The sequence below is a fragment of the Scyliorhinus torazame genome, chromosome 18, assembly GCF_047496885.1.
Source record: "Scyliorhinus torazame isolate Kashiwa2021f chromosome 18, sScyTor2.1, whole genome shotgun sequence".
Classification (NCBI taxonomy): Eukaryota; Metazoa; Chordata; class Chondrichthyes; order Carcharhiniformes; family Scyliorhinidae; genus Scyliorhinus; species Scyliorhinus torazame.
The window spans coordinates 87,390,528-87,404,863 of NC_092724.1; the positions used below are offsets into that span (position 1 = coordinate 87,390,528).

At 49.1% G+C, this 14,336-nt stretch overlaps 1 protein-coding gene across 5 annotated transcripts in view; it reads right to left on the reverse strand.

Annotated features, from left to right (window-relative positions):
* Window positions 1-953: 953 nt before the first annotated feature.
* The window catches only part of nat9 (N-acetyltransferase 9), a 49,205-nt gene continuing 35,822 nt past the window's right edge, over window positions 954-14,336 (reverse strand). For all 5 annotated transcript variants that reach the window (XM_072482994.1, XM_072482993.1, XM_072482991.1 and 2 more), the window contains one exon: window positions 954-2,101. In XM_072482994.1, coding sequence (XP_072339095.1) covers window positions 1,943-2,101 — 159 coding nt within the window. In that variant the 3' untranslated portion in view covers window positions 954-1,942. The remainder of the gene's footprint in view (window positions 2,102-14,336) is intronic.

The window sequence follows — 14,336 nt, forward strand, 5'->3', positions numbered from 1 at the left end:
GTCTAAAATATTGATATGCAACACACTGTTTAAAAAAAAACGGTTCAACAAGTCTTGGTCTCTCTGACCTCCACTTTCATCCCTGTTACTGACAGCTTGCTGCAAGGGGCAATGCAGAGGCCTTGCTCCCTACCTCAACCCAACCCAGAGGGAAACAGCTTCACCTGGAGGCCCGCTGCTAGTAACCAGTGACACCGTTGTCCAGAAGGGGATGCTGCATTGCTGTGCACTAGATGAGGTCCCTTGAAGCTCTTGGCCCTGGTAGTCTGAAGTAACTGCTGGAGGAGCCAGCAGCCGTTCACTATTAGCAGCTGGATGGCGGCTGGTGCAAGGCTGAACACCAGCACTCCTGGCCTCATTACTAGCAGAGAGCTTGTAGGCTTTGAAGCTTTTTCATCCTGGGTTTGGTTGCAGTGGAAGTGTTGGCAGCTGAAGGGAGGCAGAGATCAGCAAGAAAAGGGCAGAATTCTGTCAGATGGCTGGATTTCTCAGTCTGTTGGGCAGCAGGGTGATTAATTAGTGCAGTTGATTCACAGCACCAGGGACCCAGGTTCGATTCCCGGCTTGGGTGACTGTCTGTGCGGAGTCTGCATGTCCCCCCGTGTCTGCGTGGGTTTCCTCTGGTTTCCTCCCACAGTCCAAAGATGGTTAGGTGGGTTACGGTGGAGGTGTGGGGCTTAAGCGGGGTTCTTTTTCCAAGGGTCGGTGCAGACTTGATGGGCCGAATAGCCTCCTTCTGCACTGTGAATTCTATGTTCCATGTGTGCTCCATTGAGGAAATACACAGTGGCGATTAAATGAGTCTGTGATGAAGTGCACTTGGGCTGTGGAAGGAGCAGTTTTGATGAATTCTACGCTTGTTTTACTTTCTAATCCCACATATTCATCAACCTGCTGCTTGCATCACTGTGACTTGGATTACTAATTCCTATGGTGAAATTTACACACTTGAGAAATAAACATCCATTTATTGCTCGGATTACAAATTCAAGCTTGAAATAGATGGATTTTTAATGATTAACTTTGAATTGCCAGTTACAAATGCTGTTGCTTTCTCCACGTGTCCCAATTTGTGTTTCAGGTTTCCCAGATTACCCTGGACAGGATCCTCTCAGCTACTGGCTGGTAAAACCGTTGCAAATAACACAGGTGGAATATTCCATTGTATAGCTGTGGATATTATTTTAAAAAAGCAACCAGCAGCACGGTGGCACAGTGGTTAGCACTGCTGCCTCACGGCGCCGAGTTCCCAGGTTTAATCCCAGCCCTGGGTCACTGTCCATGTGGAGTTTGCACATTCTCCCCATGTTTGCGTGGGTATTGCCCCCACAACCCAAAGATGTGCAGGGTAGGTGGATTGGCCATGCTAAATTACCCCTTAATTGGAAAAAATTAATTAGGCACTCTAAATTTTTTTAAAAAGCAAACAATGTGCTGTCACCTCGGAGGTAGACTCATAGCAGTTTACAGCCCAACAGCAGCGGTTGGATAGCATGGTAACAGGCCATTTGTCTTCCCAACCCAGCTGTGCACGTTGCAGTCCAGTTCCTCTGGGAAGTGAGCTGGACCACGGGGCCGGGTGCAGCACCCTACCTCTGCCCCATGAACTCACAGCTCACTGGATATCTAAGCTGCAAACCTTTCTGTCCTGTGCAGCTTAATGCTGAGAACATTTATGCACAAAGCCGGCAGGGGGGGGGGGGGGGGGGGGGCAACAAGGTCATTTTTAACTCAGCTTAATCAGGGGAGTATGTGTGGCTCAGGGACGAACAACAGGTTCAATTAGCCCTGCCTGACATTATAATCCTGGAGGCTGCCTGCATCAATTGCATTTATTCCAGACACATTTCAACCTGAAATGCTTTGAATGGTACTCTCAAACATCTTCTGCAGGCAATAGCAGGCTTTTGAGGTAGTCAGTCCTCATTGTTAAGGCTGCTCATCAGTCAGTAGACTGGTGGATATTCCCAATGGCTTCCTCCAGCCGCTGACTATACCGCTTCTCCTCGACGTGCTTCATTTGCTTGATAAGCCACTTTCTCTTGCAGCTGTCGATAGTTAACCAGAGCGTTGCTTCCTGGAAGACGTCACTGACAGAAACCTTGAACATCAGAATACAAAATACTTTTAGATCCTTTGAAGAGAAATCCCAGCAGAATATTAACAGCACGGTGAAGTGACATGGGGTGTAGTATGTCAGTGTTCTGCCAACAGTTCGCTACAAGCCCATTTGTGGCTTGCTGGTAGGCACTTTCCTAATAACAAACACCAATCTAAAATTCTCTAACAAGCATTAGAATAAATGTAGTTTTTAATTTTGTGCTGTTTATATATCAAAGATCAGTGCAACACAGCGAGGGCCAGGGTCTTTGGGAGAGACAGATGGAAAATTGCAGAGAGCTGGAAACTAAAATGCATTCAAACTCTGTGCAACGCTGATTCTTGTCAGCTTTGTTGAAATTGTGGGCTATTTGACAGGGCATAGGGCCACAGCTGAACCCACCCATGTCCTCATTCAACACCTGTACATATATTTCTCCAACTGACTATTCTTTATGCTTTTTCTTTTGTGCTAAGGATTTGGGCATTGTTGGCAAGGGCAGCATTTATTATCCATCCCCAAGTTGGATAATTTGGAAAGCTATAGGGGCTCACAGCATAACTTAGAATCATAGAATTTGCAGTGCAGAAGGAGGCCATTCGGCCCATCGGGTCTGCACCGGTCCTTGGAGAGAGCACCCTACCTAAGCCCACACCTCCACCCTATTCCCGTAACCCCACCCAAACCTTTTTGATACTAAGGGCAATTTAGCGTGGGCAATCCACCTAACCTGCACATCTTTGGATGTTGAGTCTTTCCTGATCCATTTACACATGGCTTTCCAGCGGAGTAGTGAACAGGAGCAGAAACTATGGCTAATTATTGTTCCACATCCCCTCACAGCAAGAGTTGTGTTCCAGCTCTGGCTTAAGCTGGAGATCAGCAAACTCACTGAGACCAAGGGAAAACTGCCTGTCAAACCATCCCAGGGCAACCCCAGATCCGTGCTGAACCTGTCCTGGGAACATTTGATGGAGACAGTGTATAGGGAGCTTTACTCTGTATCTAACCCCGTGCTGTACCTGCGCCGAACACGTGTCCAATCTAGAACAACCGCTTGTCTCCTTCTGTACCCCGTCTGTTCATGTGCCTTTCCAGATAAGTCTTAAAGGTCGCTAACGTATCTGCCTCAACCACCTCACTTGGCAGTGCATTCCAGGCCACCACCACCCTCTGTGTAATAAAAAAACTTGCCCCGCACATCTCCACTGAACCTTTCCCCCCCTCACCTTGAACATGTGCCCCCTTGTAATTGTCATTTCCGCCCTGGGAAAAAGCTTCCAACTTTTCACCCTTCCTATACCCCGAATAATTTTATAAACTTCTATCAGGTCACCCCTCAGCCTCCGTCTCCCTTGGGAGAATAATCCCAGTTTATTCAATCTCTCCTCACATACCAGTTTATCTCCTCCATACCAGGCAACATTCTTGTAACCCTTTTCTCTATTCTCTCCAAAGCATCCACGTCCTTCTGGTAGTGCGATGACCAGAATTAGACATAGTATTCCAAATGTGGCCTAACCAATGTTCTTTATAACTGTAACATAATTTTTGAGCTTTTATACTCGATACCCCGTCCTATGAAGGCAAGCATGCCATATGCTTTCGTTACGACCATTTCCACCTGTGCTGCCATTTTTAAGGATCTGTGGACCTGCAGTCCCAGATCCCTGTGTCTCTATGCTCCTGATGGTTTTGCCAATTATTTTGTAGCTCCCACCTGAATTGGATCTACCAAAACGCATCACCTCGCATTTGTCCGGGTTAAATTCCACCTGCCATTTCTCTGCCCAATTGTGCAGCCTATCCATATCCTGTTGTATTCTCTGACAATCTTCATCACTATCCGCAACTCCTGCAATCTTAGTATCATCCACCAACTTGCTAATCAGACCCGCTACGTTTTCTTCCAAGTCATTTATATATATTAAAAAGAGCAGAGGTCCCAGTACTGATCCTGCAGAACACTAGTTACAGACCTCCATTTGGAAAAACACTCTTCCACTGCTACTCTCTGTCTTCTATGGCCAAGCCAGTTCTGAATCCATCCTGCTAGTTCATCCCTGACCCCATGTGATTTAATCTTTTGCAGCAGCCTGCCATGAGGGAGCTTTACTCTGTACCTAACCCCATGCTGTTCCTGTCCTGGGAGTGTTTGATGGGAAAAGTGCAGACCATAAGATATAGGAGCAGAATTAGGCCATTCGACCCATCGAGTCTGCTCTGCCATTCGATCATAACTGATATCTGTCTCATCCCCATTCTCCTCCTGTCTCCCCATGACCCCTGATCCCCTTATTAATCAGGAACCTCTCTATCTCTGTCTTAAAGACACTGTGACTTGGCCTCCACAGCCTTTTGTAGCAATGAAATCCACAGATTCACCACCTCATTCTCGTGAACCTCTTCTGGACGCCCTCCAAGGCCAACACATCCTTCCTTAGATACGGGGCCCAAAACTGCTCACAATATTTCAAATGAGGTTTGACCAGAGCCTTATACAGCCTCTTCAATACATCCCTGCTCTTATATTCTAGCTCTCTCGACATGAATGCTAACATTGCATTTGCTTTTCTAACTGCTGACTGAAACCTGCATGTTTACCTTAAGAGAATCCTGAACCAGGACTCCAAGTCCCTTTGCGCTTCGGATTTCCGAAGCCTTTCCTCATTTAGAAAATAGTCTATGCCTCTATTCTTCCTACCAAAGTGCATAACCTCACACTTTTCCACACTGTATTCCATTTGTCATTTCTTCGCCACTGTATCTAACCCTGTGCTGCAGCTGTCCTGCAAGTGTTTTATGGGGACAGTATAGAGGGAGCTTTATTCTCAAATTAACCCATGCTCTAACAACCCTGGGAGTGTTTGATAGAACAATGTAAAGGGAGCCTTACTCTGTATCTGTCCTGGGGGTGTTTGATGGTGACAGTGTAGAGGAGCATTACTCTGTATCTAATCTATCCTCTTCTGTTTTTATTCTGTAGGTGGACAGCAACAAGCTTACATGAGTTGGTCCATGACTCGTGGGCATAGTCTAAAAATTGGAACCAGATATTTCAGGAGTGAAATTAAGAAACACTTCTACATAAAGGATGGTAGAAGTCTGTAATTCTCTTATGCAAACTGCAATTTATGCAAGATGAATTCTAGATTTTAAAACTGAGATTGATAGATTTTTGCATCTACATGTCGATTGGTTTAACCAGGTCGGTCAAGGCAGCCTTGAGGAGGAGTTTATAGAATGTATCCGCGATAGTTTCCTAGAACAGTATGTAATGGAACCTACGAGGGAACAAGCGGTCCTAGATCTGGTCCTGTGTAATGAGACAGGATTGATTAATGATCTCATAGTTAGGGATCCTCTCGGAAGGAGCGATCATAATATGGTGGAATTTAAAATACAGATGGAGGGTGAGAAGATAAAATCAAACACTAGTGTTTTGTGCTTAAACAAAGGAGATTACAATGGGATGAGAGACTGGGAGCAAAGACTTTATGGTGAAACAATTGAGGAACAGTGGAGAACATTCCAAGCGATTTTTCACAGTGCTCAGCAAAGGTTTATACCAACAAAAAGGAAGGATGGTAGAAAGAGAGAAAATGGACCGTGGATATCTAAGGAAATAAGGGAGAGTATCAAATTGAAGGAAAAAGCATACAAAGTGGCAAAGATTAGTGGGCGAATAGAGGACTGGGAAATCTTTAGGGGGCAACAGAAAGCTACTAAAAAAGCTATAAAGAAGAGTAAGATAGATTATGAGAGTAAACTTGCTCAGAATATAAAAACAGACAGTAAAAGTTTCTACAAATATATAAAATGGTAAATATTAGTCCTTTAGAGGATGAGAAGGGAGATTTAATAATGGGAGATGAGGAAATGGCCGAGGAACTGAACAGGTTTTTTGGGTCGGTCTTCACAGTGGAAGACACAAATAACATGCCAGGGACTGACTGATAGAAATGAGGCTATGACAGGTGAGTACCTTGAGAGGATTGTTATCACTAAGGAGATAGTGATGGGCAAGCTAATGGGGCTAAAGGTAGACAAGTCTCCTGACCCTGATGGAATGCATCCCAGAGTGCTAAAAGAGATGGCTAGGGAAATTGCAAATGCACTAGTGGTAATTTACCAAAGTTCACTAGACTCTGGGGTGGTCCCGGCAGATTGGAAATTAGCAAACGTGACACCACTGTTTAAAAAAGGAGGTAGGCGACTTCCGGTTGCGGCGATGACCAGCTAAGCCGCACGATTCGGCGGCTCCAGCTCGAAAGGACCTTCGGGCTCTTTTAAGAGCCCCAACGGGGAATTTTTTCGGGACGAAACCCGGTGTGGGGTGAGACAACAGGGAGTGACCCCCCAACGAAAAAGATAAATATCGGCGGCGGCAGCGGCCAGATCGCGAAGAATCCTTGAGGACAGGGGCAGAAGGAAAAAGGAGCAAGATGGCGGCGGAGGGAGCCCAGGCGACGTGGGGGCTGGACCAAGACGAATTTTTGCGACGGTGTGTGGAGCTGCTTAAGAAGGAGGTGCTGGCCCCGATGCTACAAGCAATTGAGGGGCTTAAGGAGACACAAAAGACCCAGGAGATGGAGCTCCGCGTGATGGAGCAGAAGGTGAAGGACAACGAGGACGAGATCCTGGGCCTGGCGGTCAAAATGCAGACGCACGAGGCACTCCACAAAAAGTGCATTGAAAGGATTGACGTCCTAGAAAACAGATCACGGAGAAAGAACCTTTGGATCCTGGGTCTCCCCGAGGGAGTGGAAGGAGTGGACGGCGGGGCTTACGTGAGCACGATGCTACGCTTGCTAATGGGAGCTGAGGCCCCCTCGGGCCCCTTGGAAGTGGAAGGGGCCCATCGGGTCCCTGCGAGGAGACCAAACGCGGGAGAACCACCTAGGGCGACGATCGTGCGATTTCATCGCTTCAATGACAGAGAGGTGGTTCTGAGATGGGCCAAAAAGGTACGAAGTAGTAGATGGGAGAATGCGGTGGTACGGGTGTACCAGGATTGGAGTGCGGAGGTGGCGAGAAGGAGGGCGAGTTTTAATCGAGCCAAGGAGGTGCTACACAAGGTGAAGTTCGGGATGTTGCAGCCGGCGCACCAGGAGAGGCATCACTACTTCGAAACGGCAGAAGAAGCATGGGCCTTCATTAAAAATGAGAAACTGGATCAGAACTGAGGGACTGATGTTGGAGGGGAAACGCCAATGCTGATGTATATAGAGATGTAAATTGGGGAGGGGGGGGACACTGAGAAATGTGGGCGCCGGTAGGGGGGGGGGAAGAAGAGACATAGGCGGGGGATGGGGCGGCAGAGGGAGCTGCGCCACGAGGGGCAGGACGGCTCTAGAGAACACGGGACTTATTGTTCTTGTTCCCGCGCCAGAAAGATGATGGCGGGAAGATAGGCGCAAGGTAGATGGGAGTTCCCCACACGGGGGGGTCAAGGAGAGAGCGGGAGAAGCCGGGGTCAGTTGAAGTCAGCTGACTTTCGGAAGCAATATGGGGGGAGTAACCACGCTAGATGGGGATCTAGCGGGGGGGGGGGAATAACTGGGTTGCTGCTGCAGAGATCAAAGAGGAACTGGTAAAAGAAAAGGTGGGCGGGGCGGGAATGCGCCGCCTGGGGAACGGGTGGGTGTGCGGAACCGGGACGTGGGACTGGCCCAGAGAGGGTGATGGCTAGTCGACAGGGGAGGGGGGCAGGCAGCCCCCCAGTTCGGCTGATCACGTGGAACGTGAGAGGCCTAAAAGGGCCGATTAAGAGGGCCCGAGTGTTCGCGCACTTGAAAGGACTGAGGGCAGACGTGGCCATGCTTCAGGAGACGCACCTGAAGGTGGCGGACCAAGTTAGGTTAAGGAAAGGATGGGTGGGACAGGTGTTCCACTCAGGGCTGGATGCAAAGAACAGAGGGGTGGCCATACTGGTGGGGAAACGGGTGTCATTCGAGGCTAGGAACATTGTAGCAGACAGCGGAGGCAGATATGTGATGGTGAGTGGCAGACTGCAGGGAATGGAGGTCGTGCTGGTTAACGTATATGCCCCGAATTGGGATGATGCGGGATTTATGAAGAGGATGCTGGGACGTATCCCGGACCTGGAGGTAGGAAAACTGATAATGCGGGGGGGGGGGGGACTTCAACACCGTGTTGGTCCCAGGGTTAGATAGATCTAGGACCGGAAGAAGACCGGCAGCGGCCAAGGTGCTTAGGGGGTTTATGGACCAAATGGGGGGAGTGGATCCGTGGCGATTTGTTAGGCCGATGGCCAAAGAGTTCTCCTTCTTCTCCCATGTTCACAAGGTGTACTCCCGGATAGATTTCTTTGTTTTGGGAAGGTCACTGATCTCGAGAGTGGAAGGAACTGAGTACTCAGCTATAGCTGTTTCAGATCATGCCCCACACTGGGTGGACCTGGAATTAGGAGAGGAGAGGGAGCAGCGTTCACTCTGGCGACTGGATGTGGGATTACTGGCAGATGAGGAAGTCTGCGGAAGGGTGCGGGGATGTATCGAAAGGTACCTGGAGGCCAATGACGACGGGGAGGTCCGAGTGGGAGTAGTATGGGAAGCACTAAAGGCGGTGGTCAGAGGACAGCTGATCTCCATCAGGGCCCACAAGGGGAAATTAGAGGCCAAGGAAAGGGAAAGACTACTGGGGGAGATCTTGAGGGTGGATAAAAAATATGCGGAGGCCCCGGATGAAGGACTATACAGGGAGAGGCGACGACTCCAGACGGAGTTCGACCTGTTGACCACAAGGAGGGCGGAGGCACAGTGGAGGAAGGCACAGGGGATGAGATATGAATATGGGGAAAAGGCAAGTCGCCTGTTGGCCCATCAGCTGCGAAAGAGGACAGCGGCGAGGGAGATAGGGGGAATTAGGGATGAAATGGGAGCCACGGTGCGGAGAGCAGGGAAGATAAACGAGGTGTTTAAGACCTTCTACGAGAGACTATATAGGTCCCAACCCCCGGAGGGAAAAGAGGGGATGCGGCAGTTTTTGGACCAATTAAGGTTCCAGAGGGTGGAGGAGCAGGAGGTGGAAGGCCTGGGGGCGCCGATTGGGGTGGACGAGGTTACCAAGGGGCTGGGGAACATGCAGGCAGGGAAGGCCCCGGGACCAGATGGGTTCCCAGTGGAATTCTATAGAAAATATGTGGACTTGTTGGCCCCGCTGCTGGTAAGGACCTTTAACGAGGCCAGAGAAGGGGGGACCCTACCCCCGACAATGTCGGAGGCGACGATATCGCTAATCTTGAAGCGGGATAAAGATCCGCTGCAGTGCGGGTCCTATAGGCCTATCTCACTGCTAAATGTGGACGCCAGGTTGCTAGCAAAGGTGCTGGCAACGAGGATAGAGGATTGTGTCCCGGGGGTGGTGCACGAAGACCAGACAGGGTTCATAAAGGGGAGACAACTAAATGTCAACGTGCTATTAGGGGTGATAATGATGCCCCCAGCAGAGGGGGAGGCAGAGATAGTGGCGGCAATGGATGCATAGAAGGCATTTGATAGGGTGGAGTGGGAGTATCTATGGGAGGTGCTGAGGAGGCTCAGGTTCGGGGACGGGTTTGTCAGCTGGGTTAAACTCCTCTATGGGGCCCCAACGGCAAGTGTGGTCACAAGTCGGCAAAGGTCGAGTATTTTCGACGACACAGGGGAACAAGACAGGGGTGCCCGTTGTCCCCATTACTGTTCGCGCTGGCAATTGAACCACTGGCCATAGCGCTGACAGACTCCAGAAAATGGAGAGGGGTGGAGGAACACCGAGTGTCACTCTACACGGATGACCTACTGCTGTATGTGACGGACCCAGTGGGGGGGATGACAGAGGTCATGCAGATATTGAGGGAGTTTGGAGATTTCTCGGGATATAGGCTTAACATGGGAAAGAGTGAGCTTTTTGTGATACACCCTGGGGACCAGAGTAGAGGGATAGATAGCCTACCGCTAAGGAGAGTGGAAAGAAACTTCCGATACCTGGGGATTCAGACAGCCAGGAGCTGGGGAACCTTACACAGACTCAATCTGACACGGCTGGTGTTACAAATGGAAGAGGATTTTAAAAGGTGGGACAGGCAGCCGCTGTCACTGGCGGGCAGAGTGCAGGCAATTAACATGATGGTCCTCCCGAGGTTCCTATTTGTGTTCCAATGTCTCCCTATACTGATCACTAAGGCCTTCTTTAAAAAAATAGATAGGAGCATCACGAGCTTCGTGTGGGCAGGGAAGGCCCCGAGGGTAAGGAGGGGGTTCCTACAACGTAGCAGAAACAGAGGGGGACTGGCGTTGCCGAATTTGGGAGACTACTACTGGGCCGCCAACGTGGCGATGATTCGTAAATGGATGATAGAGGGAGAGGGAGCGGCGTGGAAAAGGTTGAAGATGAAGTCCTGCAAAGGGACGAGTCTAAACGCGCTGGTGACGGCGCCACTACCGCTCTCCCCAAAAGAATTTACCATGAACCCAGTGGTGGCGGCAACATTAAGTATCTGGGGGCAATGGAGGCGACAGAGGGGTGTGCTGGGAGCCTCGGTGTGGTCCCCGATCAGAAACAACCATAGGTTTGCCCCAGGGAGGCTGGACGGAGGATTCCAGAGCTGGCACCGGGTAGGAATCAGGAAAGTGGGAGATTTATTTATAGACGGCACATTTGCGAGCTTGGGAGCGCTTGAGGAAAAGTATGAGCTGCCCCGGGGACATTTCTTTAGATATATGCAGGTGAGAGCGTTCACGAAACAACTGGTGAGGGAATTTCCGCTGCTCCGGACACAAGGGATCCAGGACAGGGTGCTTTCAGGGGTGTGGGTCGGGGAGGGCAAAGTGTCAGAGATATACCGGGAGATGAGAGAAGAGGGGGAGGCGCTGATGGGTGAACTGAAGGGAAAATGGGAAGAAGAGCTCGGGGAGGAGATTGAGGAGGGTTTGTGGGCTGATGCCCTAAGCAGGGTAAATTCCTCTTCTTCGTGTGCCAGGCTTAGCCTGATCCAATTTAAGATGCTGCATAGAGCACACATAACGGGAGCAAGGTTGAGCAGGTTCTTCGGGGTGGAGGACAAGTGTGGGAGGTGCGGGGGAAGCCCGGCAAACCACACACATATGTTTTGGTTGTGTCCGGCACTGGAGGGATATTGGAGGGGAGTGACGGGAGTGATCTCGAAGGTGGTGAAGGTCCGGGTCAAGCCAGGCTGGGGGGTAGCTATATTTGGAGTAGCGGATGTGCCGGGAGTGCAGGAGGCGAAAGAGGCCGATGTCGTGGCCTTTGCGTCCCTAGTAGCCCGGCGTAGGATTTTACTCATGTGGAAGGAAGCGAAACCCCCCCGACTGGAGGCCTGGATAAACGATATGGCGGGGTTCATAAAACTAAAACAGATGAAGTTTGCGCTGAGAGGATCAGCTCAAGGGTTCACCAGACGGTGGCAACCGTTCCTCGACTACCTAGCGGAACGCTAGGGGGAAGATAGATGGCCAGCAGCAGCAACCCAAGGGGGGGGGGGGGGGGGGCAAATTGTTTGGGTTTTTGGAGGGGAGAGGGGGCGGGGGGGGGGAGTATTACTTTGTGGTATTTGGTTAGTTTACCATGTTAGTTAAACAATGTTATTTTGCAGTTATCATGTTACCTTTTTTTTTTGATTTGTAAGGGAAAAAATTGTGTTTGAAAACTTTAATAAAATATATATTTTTTTTTTAAAAAGGAGGTAGGCAGAAAGCAGGTAATTATAGGCCAGTTAGCTTAACTTCGGTAGTAGGGAAGATGCTGGAATCTATCATCAAGGAAGAAATAGCGAGGCATCCGGATGGAAATTGTCCCATTGGGCAGACACAGCATGGGTTCATAAAGGGCAGGTCGTGCCTAACTAATTTAGTGGAATTCTTTGAGGGCATTACCAGTGCGGTAGATAACGGGGAGCCAATGGATGTGGTATATCTTGACTTCCAGAAAGCTTTTAACAAGGTGCCACACAAAAGATTGCTGCATAAGATAAAGATGCATGGCATTAAGGGTAAAGTAGTAGCATGGATAGAGGATTGGTTAATTAATAGAAAGCAAAGAGTGGGGATTAATGGGTGTTTCTCTGGTTGGCAATCAGTAGCTAGTGATGTTCCTCAGGGTTCAGTGTTGGACCCACAATTGTTCACAATTTACATAGATGATTTGGAGTTGGTAAAGCAAAAAGTACAGAGGATACCGGAAGTCTGCAGAGGGATTTGGATAGGTTAAGTGAATGGGCTAGGAACTGGCAGATGGAATACAATGTTGACAAATGTGAGTTTATCCATTTTGGTAGGAATAATAGCAAAAGGGATTATTATTTAAATGATAAAATATTAAAACATGCCACTGTGCAGAGGGACCTGGGTGTGCTAGTGCATGAGTCGCAAAAAGTTGGTTTACAGGTGCAGCAGGTGATTAAGGAGGCAGATGGAATTTTGTCCTTCATTGCTAGAGAGATGGAGTTTAAGACTAGGGAGGTTATGCTGCAATTGTATAAGGTGTTAGTGAGGTATTGTGTTCAGTTTTGGTCTCCTTACCTGAGAAAGGACGTACTGGCGCTGGAGGGTGTGCAGAGGAGATTCACTTGGTTAATCCCAGAGCTGAAGGGGTTGGATTACGAGGAGAGGTTGAGTAGACTGGGACTGTACCCGTTGGAATTTAGAAGGATGCGGGGGGGATCTTATAGAAAATTATAAAATTATGAAGGGAATAGATAGGATAGATGCAGCAGGTTGTTTCCACTGGTGGGTGAAAGCAGAACTAGGGGGCATAGCCTCAAAATAAGGGAAAGTAGATTTAGGACTGAGTTTAGGAGGCACTTCTTCGCCCAAAGGGTTGTGAATCTATGGAGTTCCTTGCCCAGTGAAGCAGTTGAGGCTCCTTCATTAAATGTTTTTAAGATAAAGATAGATAGTTTTTGGATGAATAAAGGGATTAAAGGTTATGGTGTTCGGGCCGGAAAGTGGAGCTGAGTCCAAAAAAGATCAGCCATGATCTCATTGAATGGCGGAGCAGGCTCGAGGGGCCAGATGGCCTACTCCTGCTCCTAGTTCTTATTTTTGTAAACTAAAGGTATTAAGGTATATGGGGCAGAGACAGGTATATAAAATTAGGTGATAGATCAGCCAATGTCTCAGTGAATGGCGGAACAGCTTTAAAGGACTAAAAAGCCTAGTCCTGTTGCTATAATCTGTAATTAACAATGGGAAATCGTGAAAAGGGAGTGAGAAACAGCACGGAGAGAGGTGGACCCAGAGAGTTAAAACAGCGGGGAAAAAGGGCAGCACGGTGGCTCACGGCACCGACGTCCCAGGTTCGATCCCGGCTCTGGGTCACTATCCGTGTGGAGTTTGCACATTCTCCCCGTGTTTCCATGGGTTTCGCCTCCCCACAACCCAAAGATGTGCAGGGTAAGTGGATTGGCCATGCTAAATTGCCCCTTAAATGGAAAAAATTAATTGGGTACTCTAAATTTATATTTTTTAAAAACAGCAGTAAAAGGGAGAGCAGCTTCAGAGTGGGAAACAGCACGGAGTTAGGCGGACCCCGAGAGTTAAAACAGCGGGAAAAGGGAGAGCAGCTTCGGAGTGGGAAAAAGCACGGAGAGAAGCGGACCTTGAGAGTTAAAACAGCGGGAAAAGGGAGAGCAGCTTCAGAGTGAGACACAGAGCGGAGAGAACAAAGAACAGTACAGCACAGGAACAGGCCCTTCGGCCCTCCAAGCCTGTGCTGACCATGCTGCCCGTCTAAACTAAAATCCTCTACACTTCCGGGGTCCGTATCTCTCTATTCCCATCCTATTCATGTATTTGTCAAGATGCCCCTTAAACGTCACTCTCGTCCCTGCTTCCACCACCTCCTCCGGCAGTGAGTTCCAGGCACCCACTACCCTCTGTGTAAAAAAACGTGCCTCATGCATTTCCTCTAAACCTTGCCCCTCGCACCTTAAACCTATGCCCCCTAGTAATTGACCCCTCTACCCTGGAAAAATGTCTCTAACTATCCACCTCTGTCTATGCCCCTCATAATTTTGTAGACCTCTATCAGGTCGCCCCTCAACCTCCGTTGTTTCAGTGAGAACAAACCGAGTTTATTGAACCTCTCCTCATAGCTAATGCCCTCCATACCAGGCAACATTCTGGTAAATCTCTTCTGCACCCTCTATAAAGCCTCCACATCCTTCTGGTAGTGTGGCGACCAGAATTGAACAGTACACTCCAAGTGTGGCCTA